We start from the raw sequence: 15,199 nt of genomic DNA on the forward strand, positions 1-15,199 counted from the left end.
TTTTGTTAAATATTTTTTTCTTTCTTTCTTTTTTTTTTTTTTTTTGCGTTACTTGGGCTTCTTACTGTTGTGGCTTCTCCCATTGCGGAGCACAGGCTCCGGACGCGCAGGCTCAGCGGCCATGGCTCACGTGCCCAGCCGCTCCGCGGCATGTGGAATCTTCCCAGACCGGGGCACGAACCCGTGTCCCCTGCATTGGCAGGCGGACTCTCAACCACTGCGCCACCAGGGAAGCCCAATAATTTTAATTTTTTAAACGGGTAATAATACATCAGCACGGTTAAAAAGTCAAACTATGCAAAATGGCATACACAGCAAGTCTCCCTCCACTCCTTTCCTCTGGAACCGAGTTCTTTATCCCAGAGGAAACCAAATTTCTTCTGAATCCTTGCAGAGGTATTTTATGCAACTACAAGTAAACAGAAGCTATACTCTTAAAAAAAAAAAAAAAAAACAGCTTTCCGGTTTTTCTGTTAATAAAATTAATATATGTTACAATGTTTTTGCCGTTATAAATAGTACGGCAATGATCACCTTTCTAATGATATCTGGGTTCCAATTTTCATTTCTTTAAACTAGAGTCCTATAAGGAGAAATTGTACGTTCTTTTAAAAATTCGCAATACCTCTAGGAGGTGCATCTTATTATGCTATTATTAGCTACTCACCACTATAAGAAAGAACGTTGAATTTGTGGTAGAGACCTGAGTTTGAATCCTGGGTCGACCACTAAAACATACTTCACGAGTTTCATAAAATAACTTCACGCTTTCTTCGTACAGAATATTGAATACCCATCATGCACTCTTTGCCGCCAATACTTTGAAATAGGGCGAGGGAACCGGATATAAAAACGGAGAGGGAAGAAAACCTTCTTTCTTCCCTGAGGTAAAAGGGGCTCTGGATCCTGGAGTCCTGGTTTCTCCAGGTGCTAGAAACCCATTGCCTCTGAAATGGGTGTGAATTTTGAGATAAAGACAGGATTCTATTCATTAATGTTCAATCTGTGTCCATCCCCACCCCCCTCCAATGCCTAGAAGAGTCTGGCACACAGTGGGCACACTCCACGTGTCTTAGAACGCCCGCCCGCAAGGTTGCGACTGGGTTGCAACGGGCCAAGTCCTGCGCTAGTGCGCCCCCATTCTGGCCTGCTGGAGAAAGGCATAAACTGGACTACATTTCCCGGCGCGCTTTGAGAGCGAGACTTCCCGGCTATCCCGGAAGGAAATTGACACGTGAGGCCTTCAGTTAAGAGGCGCTGCAGACTGAGAAGCCCACGCTTCTGTGTGGTCATGTTTCTCCAGTATTACCTCAACGAGCAAGGAGACCGGGTCTACACGCTGAAGGTGAGAGGAGGAAACAGGTTGTATATGGACATGGCGAGAAATGTAGTTGGGAGGAACGGTCGAGACGAGCCCGTCAGTTGCCGAGGTGGGTGGGGGGACCGGAAAGCCCAGAAGCCTGGCGTGGTAGAGGCAGGAGTGTGTGGCTTCTTGATCTGAGCAGTCGCGGCTCCTGTCTTCATGTTTACCCTTTTCGCGCGGCCTCCTCCCCATCCCAGCCTCCATTTCCCTCACGACGCCAGTGATTGGGTTTTCCCACGACTCCAGTACTGAGATTATGTTCTGTCTTTCCTCCTCGAGCAGAAGCTTGACCCCATGGGACAGCAGACCTGCTCGGCCCACCCTGCTCGGTTCTCCCCAGACGACAAATACTCTCGACACCGAGTCACCATCAAGAAACGCTTCAAGGTGCTCATGACCCAGCAACCGCGCCCCGTCCTCTGAGGATCTCTTGAAATTTCACGTCTCTTCTGCCGCCTGCTAGCTCTCAGGAGACTTTCTGAAACCAAGCTCTTCCATCTGTGAGCCTTGAAGTCTTGCTACGACCCTTGCTCCTTGCATCCGGTCTCATCCTTGCCTTTGATCATGCTTGTGGTGAGGCCATCATGGTAGCATCCCCTTTAAAGGGAAGATGTTTGAATCTTCTTTGCATACTTTGAATCACTGCCAGGTTATTAAAATGATTTGAAAGAGCTCTTATTTTGTGTGTTGTGGGAAGAAAGGAGTGGTTTAAAAACGAAAACGAGGGAGACGAGAGGGAAGAGTGCCCCAGGGGTACAAAAGACCATTTGGAAGAGAAACTTTGGTGGCTTCTGTAGCAGGAGCAGTGCTGTGCTTTGAGTCTTAGAAGCGTGCTGGGGATGGGGAAGAGACCTTGAGAAAGACTCCTGTGCAGCTGTCAGCATCCACTGAAAAATACCCGTGTGCTCACTTAAGTAATTTTTTTGTCCGTTGAAATGACATCTGACTGAAAATGGAAGAGTTGCTTGAAAAATAACAGCAGCTATATTGTAGAGAAAAGGCATTGAATTGGAAGCCAGGAGACCAGGATTCTCCCCTCTCTGTATACCTTTGAGAAAGTCAACCTGTTTAGTTCCATTTTTCTCATCATTTCTAATTGCTCTTCTAACTCTAATATTGATAGGGTTCAGTGGTGGAGCTTAATGTACCTACAGTGTTTGTCCAACCGTTGTGAATAGGAATGCCTTTATTTACCGCCCCTCTGGAAATATTCCCAGGCTTTTAGTTCTCTCTTCTTACATACACCTAACTTTATATTCTTTCTGGTAGCTAGCTGGTATGTGGAACTCTACATGGATTTTAATTTAGAAGATGAGGTATGAGAGATTCGAGCAGGGATTTTTGTTGTTTTTCAAGCTACTCTTGGGGGTTAATTTTTTTTTTTTTTTTTTTAAATCCTGGAAGATTTCTTAGGACTTGAGCTTCTATTATGGGGCAACCATAAATTTTTAATCCAATTACTTCATATTAGAGGGATGATGAGGCAAAATATCGTATATAGGCATTCAAGAAATGCTAGCTTCTTCCTTTCCTTATCAAGTTAATCAAGTCAGTATTTCCCAATCTTCTCATTCATGGCCTTTGACATTGAATTTGAATGTTTGCTTAGTGCCACTGATTTTAAAACTGCTTTGTGAAGTTTGCATTCCAATGATACAATCTTCTTTTTCTACAATATCAAAGATTCTAGACTCCAGAAGCAGATGTAACTTAAATCAGCACGAATTTGATTTATCAAGACTGGCCCTGGAAAGGAGTAAATATGTTTCTCATGGACTCTGATGTCTGACTGTTCCGGCAGAAAAGTTCAGGATAGTTGTTGACTGCTGAGAATAAAACATCTCTAGACTTGGGTCATAGTTAATAGAAGACATGATTTTCAATCAGTTACTTAAATTTATGAGAATGGTGAAATGAGATAATTATTTCCTGTCAAGCAATTTTTTATTTCTTAGCCTGCTCACTGAACAAGGTTCTTAGCATAGAATCTGAGGGATTTTAAAGAGTCGTCCTATCCTATTAGGGGTTAATGATCGAAGAAATGTTAGAAATTCTGCAAATGACTAGGAAAAGTATCTGCTATGGAAGTTTTTTTAAGAACTAAAGTCAGGGGTGTTCCCTGGCAGTCCAAGTGGTTAGGACTCTGAGCTTCCACTGTTGGGGGGTTCAGGTTCGATCCCTGGTCGGGGAGCTAGGATCTGGCATGGCCAAAATAAAAAAGAAAAGAACCAAAGTCAGTAAACGAATGCTATCATTTTTTTTAAATGTTGACTGTGATTCTGTCTTTATAAGTTACCTCCCCACCAAAAAAAGGATTAGCATTTTCCATGCTACTTACTGTGTAGACTGTAATGGAAAGGCAAATTGGTGTGAATATACCGAAAATTTTTTTCCTTAAGAGATCTAGGTCTGAGCACATTGTGTGATGTGCTCAGAAATGGGAGAAGAGTCTTAAGAAGTATAGTATAAAGTGAATGAAAATACACTGTGGTATGAAACAAAATTCGATGTTGTAGAAATCCAGGATTTTTTTTTTAAATGAAGGGAAAGTCTGTAAGATTTGAATGAACAGCAGGCATGCCTGAGGAGAAAACTGATCCCTCAGTAAATTTCTTCCTTCCTCAAGTAAGAAAGCTGTAAGCCTGAATGAATAATCACAGGCTTTATAAAGAATCAAGCTTTGAGGAGATTTACATTTTAAATAGGAATTTAGTTTCCATTCTGTTACCTGGATTTTTTAAACCGGACATTGGACTTTGTGTGTCATTTGATAAAAGGGAATTTACTGGCTCACATCTTAAATACAGTTGTGATCTATTACTAGGGATGATCTTAAACATTTCCATTTGTGCTGAGCAAGGACCCAGACAAAGCCAGGGCCCAGACTGTTGAATTTAAATGTTTGGGTAAATAACAAGGTCCTGTGGTATAGCACAGGGAACTATATGCAACATCCTGTGATAAACTATAATGGAAAAGAATATTAAAAAAAGGATGTCTCTATGTGTATAACTGAGTCACTTTGCTGTACCGCAGAGATTGGCACAGCCTTGTAAATCAACTGTACTTCAATGAAAAAATAAAATTAATGTCTTGATCAAAGCTCTAGGAAATAATTTTCAGACAAAACATTGATGAGTCAAATTTATTGAACACCTATTCATGCATTAAATAAACATTCTAAGAAAAATATTCTGGTGGCAGTAGTAGGGAAAACACTGAATGGAGTCAAGAGAAAGTATCTCAATGGCTTCTCCAGGTCTAAAATTAAAGACGCTTTCTTTAATGAAGCTTTCAGTCTGACTAGAAAATGAATACAGCATTTTTTTTTCCAGTTTTACTGAGGTAAAATTGACAAAACTATATATTTAAGGTGTACAACTGTGATGATTTGATATATACATTGTAAAAAAAACAGCACTTTTTTAAAGGACAAGAAAAAAAAAGGTAGCCCAAACTATGTATAAATTTGAGCATACAATGCTTTATAATAGACCACTACGTAAAAACTCCAATGAGGGTCATACCCAATATATACCATATATTGGAGATATATGGTATTGAGAGGTTTGTAATTTTTAAAGAAATTATGAGTGGTATTTTCAGGGACACTCTTAGTAAAGAGAGATGGTTTCTGAGGGTCTGAGGGGCATCGCCTACCTCCAGAATGAGTTTGTGCAACACAGTAGGACCACAACTCAGCAGGACCAAGAGCGAAAAGCGTTTGTTTTCTCAGATGCAGGCAGCTCAGGACCCCACACCCAACTACAATTCCCGTCATGCTCCGGGCCTCCCACGCTCGGCCCCGCCCCTTGTCCGCCAGTCCCGCTGCGACCCGGGCGAGCGCATGCGCGGAGCCCTCTCCGCCACTTCGCGGGCTGCAGAGACTGGGCGGGGCTTTCGGGTGCTCGTGGGACTGTGACGCCCTCCGACCGCTCCCCCAGGTTTCTCTTCGGACCGTTAACCTCGAATGAGGAACGAGCGGGGAGGAAAGGGAGGGGCTGCGGCGCCGCCGGCACAGCCCGCCGGGCCCGGGGCCGGGGGCGGCGAGGTCACGTAACTGCTGCTCTGGCATCTGACCGGGGAGGAGGCTCCCTCCCCGGCAGCCCAAGCCCCCCGGCGCCCGCCGCGGCTCGGAAACAGTTACCCGCTGGTAAACAACAGCTGCGCGCGCATCCGAATCAGCTGGCGCCGGGATCCCGCACCTGCGACCTCCTCCTACCCTCATCCTCGCCGCTCCCTCCTGCTCAGCCAGGGCCAGCCTGCGAGGCCGTCTCCTCTTCTGTTAGGGCCTGAAGGAAGAACAGCGAAGGGGCTGACCTTGCGCCGGGACCCTGGTAGGGGAGGAAAGCGTCTCCGGCAAAGGGGTGGCTCGTCCTGTCATACGCAGGAGAAACCCAGCAAACCGATCGGGGGATCGATGGACTAGCAGCTACCTGCCACGACCCTGAACTGCAGTCCGCGGAGTCTCGATCCGCTAGCCGCCTCCTCCCAGATCCCAGGGACCTTTCTGCCAGAAGAGCGGGAGGGCCACCCCCGAAGACCTCTCGGAGGCAGAAATCCGCTTTGCCCCTGCAACCGCCTCTCCTCACCCTTGTCTCATTCTCCTCCATCCATAGTGTGCGATATTTTTCCCGTTATGCATGCTCACCTCTCCCACCAGACCCAAGTGGATTATCGGCCTCAAAAACATCGGGTGGCTCTACACACATCTCCTCCCAGCCAGACCTGTGGGGTATTCACCTGATACACAACAGGTGGTCGGGTGTACACCGTTTCGCAATCTGATCTATACTGTCTATATTCGCTTGATAAGGGTGGGCCTCTGCGCACTTTGTTCATCTAGCCGTGGGACATTTACAGATAAGGGACTAACTACCTCGGCAGAAACCTTAAGGTCGAGGAGAGAAAGGCTTCGTCACCTGCTTCTCTGAGACCATGGCTGTCTGCCCGCATCCCTGGACCAGGGGAGATGACTAAGATAGCTCTTCATTCTGAAGGAACGAAGTTACACGAGATTGTCATCGTTTGTCTTTTTTTTTTTCCTTAAATATTTTTCAGCTGCTGGTAGTGCACTTTTTAGGACAGGCGGCTTGAATTCTGAGTAGAAGGATTCTTATATATAGTGGCTTTTTGTGTGGTGTAAATCAAGGTAATTGAGAGGTTTTTTTTTTAAGTTATCTTTTCTATTTTTGCAACCAAAATTGCTAGCGTAGGAGGAAGGGTTTTGCAGGGTTTTTTCTTTTTTCTTTTTCCTTATAAAGGAAAAGAAAAAGAAAAATGCATCCTTCAGAAAACACCACCAAGATGGCTTCAGTTCGGTTCATGGTGACACCAACAAAGATCGATGACATTCCAGGTTTGTCAGACACCAGCCCGGACCTCAGTTCTCGATCCAGTTCCCGGGTAAGATTTAGCTCCCGGGAAAGTGTACCTGAAACAAGCCGTAGTGAGCCTATAAGTGAGATGTCTGGAGCCACCAGTTCACTGGCGACTGTTGCACTGGATCCAGCTAGTGACCGGACTTCTAACCCCCAGGATGTTTCTGAGGGTAAGTAGAAACACAGACAACAAAATATTTCCGTTACTGGCTTATTTGTCCAGGATGACAATATACTGGGAAATCATTTTTCCATTGTAGAATAATCATCAGGAACCAAGGTACCTCTTTTTGAGATGCTTAGGAACCCTTTGGAATAATGGTTAGCATAGTGGATCTCTGCAATAGTAATTTGGCATGTGCGAAGGTATATGACAAGAAGGAAAGTAGATGTATGTTTTGACTTCCTCATTCTTGTATTCTTAGAATTGAAATGGGTATTTTGGTTAAGGATGAATATCAAAGAATTTAACAATTTTCCAGCATGGAGAATCCTAAATTGTAAAATTTAGTGGAGAGTTGTCTTTGGGGCTCCAACTGTTACAGTTTGCTTTTAAGGCCAGTTATGAGGAGTAGTTATTGATCATATCTTAGTTACTGGCTTTCCTGTAAAGACTTCAGATACTGTATCACAAAATTCTTTTTAAAAAATTATATTTTACAGAGACAGTGGTTCGAGTAACACAGCTCACTCAGGGTGAGGCTGGGTAGATCTGAGGGGGCTATCCTGTCAAATGGAGATTTCTGATTCCCACATAATTTCTTCACTTTGAAGTTTAGATGGAATGTACTGAGTGCTGAGACTTTGTAGTCAGGAAGTAGCACACAAGCTACTTCTGACTTATATTGACCACTGCAGACGTTCAGCTTCCTAAACCAATTTGTGTCTGCGGGCTTGGAGGTTTTCATTGGGTTTAGTGAGAAAGAGGTGATGAGATAAAACAGAGAGGTCATAACATTTTTCGGACTCTGAAGTAGAAAAGTTTGAGAAGTGCCGTACTGCTTTATATATTTAGTTTTATGCTATGTTCTAACTAACGTAGATCTGTCAGGTAATGAAAACTTCTCTTAAGAATCTTCAAGATTCTTACAATGATATTCTACCCACATTTGAAAACCGTAGCTTCAGCCACTGAATTGCCATTTTCCGGTGTCAGGAAATATTGTTCCTCCTAAGCTAAAGCGGGCAGGAAACCAGAATGATTTTAGTTCCTTATTTCTGTTTTTTAATGTCTGGAGACAAGGTAGATTTGGTAAAGTTTATAGTCCTGGAATTCACTTATCCTTGACTAATCTTTTTTTTATGAAGACATTACAGGTCGATTCTTGGACTTTTAACAATTTTCAACTTCTTGACAGACTTTACACTATGTACCATGGTGTTAAAATTACATTATGGAATAAAAAATAATTCATCATTTTCTCTTCTTACAAATTAATTCTAAATTGTAGTTTTAGTTTTTACACATCATACTCTATTTAGGTTGTAAAAATACCAGATAAGACTGTAAGTGTTAATTTTTTTAATGCTGTAATTGTCATTAGGTAATTTATAGTTAAATGTTGTTGGGTTTGTGACTTATATATTATGGAATTGTATTTTTATTCTGTTTTTAAAAGTGGACTTATTTCAGTAATGTGTTAGTTAGCCTTGCAGAAACGGGATCCTTGTCCAGGCTTCTGTCCTTATCTATAAGCATTCTTTAAGGTCTAGAGTGGTATTGCTTTACACCATAAGGTAAAACTGGGGACGTGTGTAGGTAAAATCTATCTCGTTTAGCTGGGTACAGAAGTTAAAGCTTGGTTCTCTACCTAACATCTTCCTTAATGTTTAAATAGTCTCTGGTACTAGAGAAAGGGAAATTAACAATCCAGCCATTAGATCGCACTTTTCCCTAGAGTATTCTTGGGAATCGAGTTTCCTACTTTCCCAATGACCTATTTTTCTCTTACTATCTTTTAAAAAATTTCTTATGATGATCATCCTGTGATATATTTTCCACACCATCAGAGGGAACTAGTTAGAAATGTAATTATTTCACCTTTGGCCTTGTAATATGCAGATACCCTTACTGGACTTAGATGTTGATCTTCAAAGGATGCTGTTGTCAAGAAAATCAAGGACGTGCTAATCTACATTTGTCTCTGGGTTGGATTTAGTATAGGAAAACAACTACTTCCTCTTCTACAGTGGACTCTATCCTTAAGTTCATAATGTATTTCAGAATTGTGTTTGCTATTTTACCATTTAGAATTTTGTGATTTTTTTTTTTTGGTGGGGGGACCCTTTTTACATCCTTCAGTGATTGTGACATTGGTATCATTCTCTCTCCTTTCCCCACAATTCCCATGCCTCCCACATTTCTTCCCACCTTAAGTTTCTTATCGTGTCATATACCTTTTATTCACATTACATTGCACAACCAAGGTGGGGTGACACACCAAATTTTAAATATTTATTTCTATCTGTGTTTTAATTTTTTTCTACTGTTGGCCTTTTGAGTAGTAATTATCTTTCTGCTATCAAAGTGTTTATAGTTCTTTTTCATTTTGTCAAGGTTCCATTAGAACTTATGGGACTGTCAAGTTGGTAAATAAAATCAGCGATCTTAGCACTGTACTTGCTTATGCGTGAAGAATGCCTTAAAGGTACAGAAGGAACTGCTGAGAGTGGATACCTCTGGACAGTTATGAAAATAGGGTGGAGACTGGGAATTTTCCTTTATCTAAACAATTCAGTAGGGCATGTACAATCTTTTATATTGAGAGTGTATCACTTTTGTAATTAAAAAAATTTTATGAGCCATAGCATGTTAGTTAGGGAACCTCAGATGATCAAGAATCAAATTCTGGTCAAAGCCCATTTTAATAAGTGAGGAAACTAAGGCTTACAGAGATAGTTATTTGTAGATCATGAGTGGCAGAGCCAAGACTGAAATGCAGGCCTCCTGACTTCTGTCCAGGGCTTTCCATTACATCATTTTGCCTCTGCCATGATGAACATTGTTTACATTTGCCTCATCACCATTTGGTTAACTTAAATGATTGTTAAAATAATAATACCAAAATAGAGAAGAGGACATATTTTTATATGTCTTATACATTTTCTAATAACATTTCAACCTTTTACAATTCAACAAATGCTCCCTGAGGCTCTGATGTGTGTGAGGCACTCCAGTAGGAACTATAGGAAATGCTCAGGTAAAATATAGGTTCTGCCTTTGGAGCGCTCATGGCAATAGTGGTGAAAATGACAAGAACACTTGCACCAACATTTACTGATCAATTATTATGGGCCAGGCTCTGTTCTGGGTGCTAAGGATGCAGGACTGAGAAAAAGAATCCAATTACTGTTGTAAGGAAAGTTATGATCTAATAGAGAAAGCAAACAAATTTTCATATAAATTATAATGCTGTATGATAAATGCAGGAATAGAAGTATACATCAAAATACAAAAAAAATACAGCAAATTTTAGAATAATACAGTAGAAAAATATAGTTAAGGAAAATGATGAACTGAGGTAAAATGGAGACACCGAGAGACTGGAGGACTTGACGAGGTAAAAGTGATAGTGAATGATGTAGAGGGATTGAAGACTGTGATCAGATAGATGAATGTTAGGGTTAATGGATTCAGAGGTGGGGCAGTTCCAGTGTTAACATGATCGAGTGTGCAGCCTTGGGAATGGGTTTCTGAAGTGGAGTAAAAATAAAAGCCAGTTGAGTCAGGACCTCTAAGTTTACCAACTTGGAGGCTGGCTGTCACCAAGTTTTACTGAGGGATGTTAGCTGGTAGAGATGCAAAAATTATTTAGATAAGCCCCTCCTTCATGGAGCCACCTCTGAAATCTTTTCTCATTCAACCCGACACCCAGATAGATCAGATCAGTTCTTTAAGTCCCTGTATCTCTTATACAGACTACTACTAGAGCACCTATTTCACTGAATTTTGTTTTTTTATTTGTTTGTTTACATATTATCTTCCTCGGTTAGGCTGTAGGTTCTTGAGGACAGGGACCTGAAGAGCATAATGCTGTCGACTGAAAAAAATGCACAACCTCAAAGTTGAGAATTACATTTTACTTGACAGACTTACTGAGGACTTAAACCCTCAGTAAGACAACCTCTCATACAGCTCTGAGGGACTGTTGTGAAGTTGTAAGGGAGGAGCCAGGATATACAGGAGTTTTTGCAAAAAAAAACAAGTCGTGGAAACATCAAAAGATTACTGCTAATTAAAGAAAACCAGACATCTCAAGTTATTGAATTTAGTGCTGTTCTGTGTATGAGAAGATTCAGGACTCTGGGCTTATTGAAATTATTCCTTTGAGATGAGCCTTAGCTATCCAGGGCCAGTATCCTGTTTTTCTCCATCTTGAATCCCCTCAGGGTGCACCATTGGGGGTGGCTGCAGTGACTGATGGCTCGATGGCCTCAACATCCTTTGTTCACCGATATGGCAGGCAACATTCTTTGTCCACAGTATTTAAAAGCTCTTCAGCCAGAGTTGGAGACCATAGCTCAGAAGGGAAGAGGGATTAATCTTATATGCATGGGAAGAACTTTCCTACCTGAGGTGGGCTGCGAAGGGTAAGCAGAAGTTCACCAAGTGGACAAGGCCCAGCAGGCTTTTCCTTAAATGCCAGTAGGTCTTACAGAGTATTTATCTGCACTTGGTGCCATTATATTACACATGGACGTTTAGCCCACTCTGCTGGTCTACCAATTCTGTGTGTTATTCGTAAGTCACATCAATCTCTCATGCTAGGGTTAAATAACGTTTGACTAAGAATCAGAATAATGTTGCAAAGCTATCTTTTTATTTTTCATAAGAGCATGTTTCAAAGTACCAAGCAATCTTTTTATACTTTTGGAAAAAAATTCTAGTTTTTTGCCCCAAGCAAAAATAAGTGAATTACATTGTATTGCCAATTGCAGGTGACTATTACCTTTCTTTTAAATATACCTTTCATATTATATGGTTATTGAATACTACCATTTCACTTTGACACACTAACAGAGAGCTGTAACTAACATTGTGTAACATAGTAAAATGGATAGTTTTGTAAAAACACTTCTTAGCTTTCCTGATAGCATCCTCTGATAGATGTTTTTTTTCCAAGCTCGATTCCTCCCCCCACTTTTTTCTGAAGACAAGTAGCACTTGTGTGACACGTTTTGGTTACAGACCACATCTGTTTTTTCCCCCTCTCCTCCATACTGCAAAGCCAATGATTAAACTTTATAATATACTACTTTACACCACAAGTAGCAATCAGCTAAATCCAGAATGTGGGAAATTTTATTGAATAACTAGACTTTTCAACAAATAAATGGCATGGAGTGGAGGAGGAGAGAACAAAGGGGTTGCGGGGGGAGCTGTTACAGATAAAAAGCTGTCAACCAAATGCAAAGTGTGGACTTTCTTTGGATTCAGATGTGAACAAAACAACTGTAAAAAGCCACTTTTGAGAAAATCAGGGAAATTTGACCACGTACTTGGTGTTAAAAAATACTAAGGAATTATTGTGAATTTTCTTAGGTATATTTATGACGTTGTGGTAATATAAAGCCCTTATCTGTAGAGATACATATTGACATATTTACAGGTGAAACGAAGTGTACTCCACCCTCCCTCCCCCCACGCCACAAAACAGTTGAGGAGAGATAGATACGATTGGCAAACATTTATAATTGGTTGAATTGGATTAATGAGGATTCATTTTACTGTTTTCTCTGACTTTGTGTATATTTGAAAATATCTGTAATACAAGCTTTTGAAAGGTTGGACTGCAATCCAGAAAGTTACGCTATTTATTTATTTAAATAAATTTTATTTATTTATTAATTTTTGGCTGCATTGGGTCTTTGTTGCTGCACGCCGGCTTTCGCTGATTGCAGCGAGCAGGGGCTACTCTTCGTTGCGGTGCGCGGGCTTCTCATTGAGGTGGCTTCTGTTGTTGCAGAGCATGGGCTCTAGGCGCGTGGGCTTCAGTAGTTGTGGCATGTGGGCTCAGTAGTTGTGGCTCGTGGGCTCTAGAGCGCAGGCTCAGTAGTTGTGGCGCACGGACTTAGTTGCTCCGCGGCATGTGGGATCTTCCCGGACCGGGGCTCGAACCCGTGTTCCCTGCATTGGCAGGTGGATTCTTAACCACTGCGCCACCAGGGAAGCCCCAGAAAGCTACTTTAATAGAAAGGACTTTCTTTTATAGATTCTGTCCTAGAATACTCTAGATATTTGATTAAATATTAGTGATTGGAAGAGTGATTGCTTCAACTTATTGTCTTTTACCTTGGGTGGTCTCTTCTGTATCCTCACTAATTCTTTCCGTGTGGGGCCTCATTCTTTTCCTGTCAGAGGCATGTTTCTTGATTCCAGATTCTCATAAACTTTGCTTTGATATTACCTGTACTGGAATGGAAAAGAAGGAAGAGGACACTCCTGGGTACCTAAGAATCTTATAAAAGTCATGCTTTTCTAATGTTAAGGCTCTTAGAATAAGGGGAATGTTTCTAATGCTGACGTTTAAGGCAATTTGTACTGACCTAGAAGGACGATATTTGCTGTAAACTTTTGAATCGTGGTGCTCCTTTTGCCTCCTCTGCGTAATAAATACTTCTGGACTAGCCAGACCCCTTGCAAGCTTCACTGGAGACGGGCAAACTGGATTTCAGTCCCCCCAACGCCCTTGCCCTTTTGGCCTGATGTAATCTGCACAGCTGCACTTGGTGGGCTTGTTGACTCAGAATAGTGCAGATTTTATGTGTTTAAGTTCTTGGTGATGTGTTTCTTAGCAGTAGGTATGAAAATTTGGAGAGCTGTATTGTGGGAATTATGAAAGCATTTTATTTTGTGATTGTGTAAAACAATGTATTATTTTAATGAAATTTTATAAGTAAATGGAAAACCAAGAAGATATTCCCCATTAAAACCCTGTTATTAATGCTTTGGTGTACTTTGTAGAATCCCTGCAATTATGTATAAAGATATGAGCACAAGACTGCAGAACATACAATACCACACACACACACACACACACACACACAGCACCTTGCTTTAACTGCAGAAGTTTAATAGTTGATTAATAGGAAATATTATTACCATATTTGCTCAGTTCTAAGGTGTACATTTGTCATATTTTAAACATTTCTGGTATTCAAGTGCACTTTACTTTTGAAGAATTTTAAGCTACTGTTAAATCATGGGTGGAATTCACAGTTAACAAGATTTCAGAATCAAACCAATATTGTACAATTAATAAGTCAATCTGAGAGGCTGTGCAAAACTTGAAAATTTGAAATTACCACTGGATGTTTTAACTGAAAAAATGTAAGGTCTAAAACTTTTTTTTGTTTTTCCTTAAAATTTAAGTTTTTGTACTTGGAAAGGACAGAAATAGAAAACAAAAGCTGTATTAAGTTGTTAGGAAATGGCAGGTATACTTAGGTCTTAATCCTAACTTTAGTTTTTTGTTTTTTTCTTTTTAAAATTTCGTATTATTTTAACTGAGAGCTGGGTTTCAGTCTTCTGCTTTGTATTTTTGTTACTGCATTGCTAAGCCTTATTACATTTCATATGGCCTTGAGAAATCCGTGCAAGATATTCAGTTGATAGCATTCATCTGTTTACAGTTGGAACCATTTGGTAGATAGCTTTAATTTTTGGCAAAGTGGCGCCTAATTTCTTCCATTCTACCAGACAAGGCTGTTTTTCCTTTTGGGGTAAAGGTATTCATTTTTCATATTGCTAATTTTACAAAAAGAAAACACTAAGAAGTTTAAAACTCTTGTATACACATGAACATTTTCACTTCGAGAAGCTATGATAATTGAATCCAATTGAAATTTATCTTTATTTTGAGAGCATTTGATTTTAATATTTAAGCTCGTTTTTTAATATCCAGAAGTAATACTTATTTTCACAACAGTTAATTTACATCCCAAGGTGCATGTAAAAAATTCTGCTTTTGATTTTTTTAAATAAATTTATTTATTTATTTGTTTTTATTTTTGGCTGTGTTGGGTCTTTGTTCTGTGCGCCGGCTTTCTCTAGTTGCAGCGAGTGGTGTGCGGGCTTCTCATTGTCGTGGCTTCACTTGTTGCAGAGCACCGGCTCTAGGCGCGCGGGCTCAGTAGTTGTGGCACACGGGCTTAGTTGCTCCGCGGCATGTGGGAATCTTCCCAGGTCAGGGATCGAACCCGTGTCCCCTGCATTGGCAGGCAGATTCCCACCCACTGCGCCAGCAGGGAAGCCCCCTGATTTATTTTTTTTCTAATTTAGCAGTGTTCTAATTTCCAAATAAAATTTTAGGAATTAATAGGAAATAGAGAACAGGCTTTCCTATTAGATGAGGTTAATTCTTTCCTTCGCTGAAAATTCATCAGTTCTGATACTTTTTCATTTAAAAAAAAAAGTCATTTTCTTCTGAGCTAAGGTGGATTTCTTCTCCAGGAA

The 15,199-nt window shown here is 40.8% G+C and overlaps 2 protein-coding genes across 3 annotated transcripts in view; both read left to right on the forward strand.

Annotated features, from left to right (window-relative positions):
* Positions 1 to 1,185: 1,185 nt before the first annotated feature.
* On the forward strand, positions 1,186 to 2,034 carry NOP10 (NOP10 ribonucleoprotein). The gene is made up of 2 exons (XM_067742019.1): positions 1,186 to 1,345; positions 1,646 to 2,034. Exons 1-2 carry the CDS (start codon positions 1,292 to 1,294, stop codon positions 1,784 to 1,786), a joined length of 195 nt encoding a protein of 64 aa, XP_067598120.1. The 5' UTR covers positions 1,186 to 1,291; the 3' UTR covers positions 1,787 to 2,034.
* A 3,263-nt stretch (positions 2,035 to 5,297) lies between these two features.
* SLC12A6 (solute carrier family 12 member 6) overlaps positions 5,298 to 15,199 on the forward strand; it is a 92,747-nt gene continuing 82,845 nt past the window's right edge. For both annotated transcript variants that reach the window (XM_067742031.1, XM_067742039.1), the window contains exon 1: positions 5,298 to 6,914. In XM_067742031.1, coding sequence (XP_067598132.1) covers positions 6,644 to 6,914 — 271 coding nt within the window. In that variant the 5' untranslated portion in view covers positions 5,298 to 6,643. The remainder of the gene's footprint in view (positions 6,915 to 15,199) is intronic.

The sequence above is a fragment of the Pseudorca crassidens genome, chromosome 1, assembly GCF_039906515.1.
Source record: "Pseudorca crassidens isolate mPseCra1 chromosome 1, mPseCra1.hap1, whole genome shotgun sequence".
NCBI classification, from domain to species: domain Eukaryota; kingdom Metazoa; phylum Chordata; class Mammalia; order Artiodactyla; family Delphinidae; genus Pseudorca; species Pseudorca crassidens.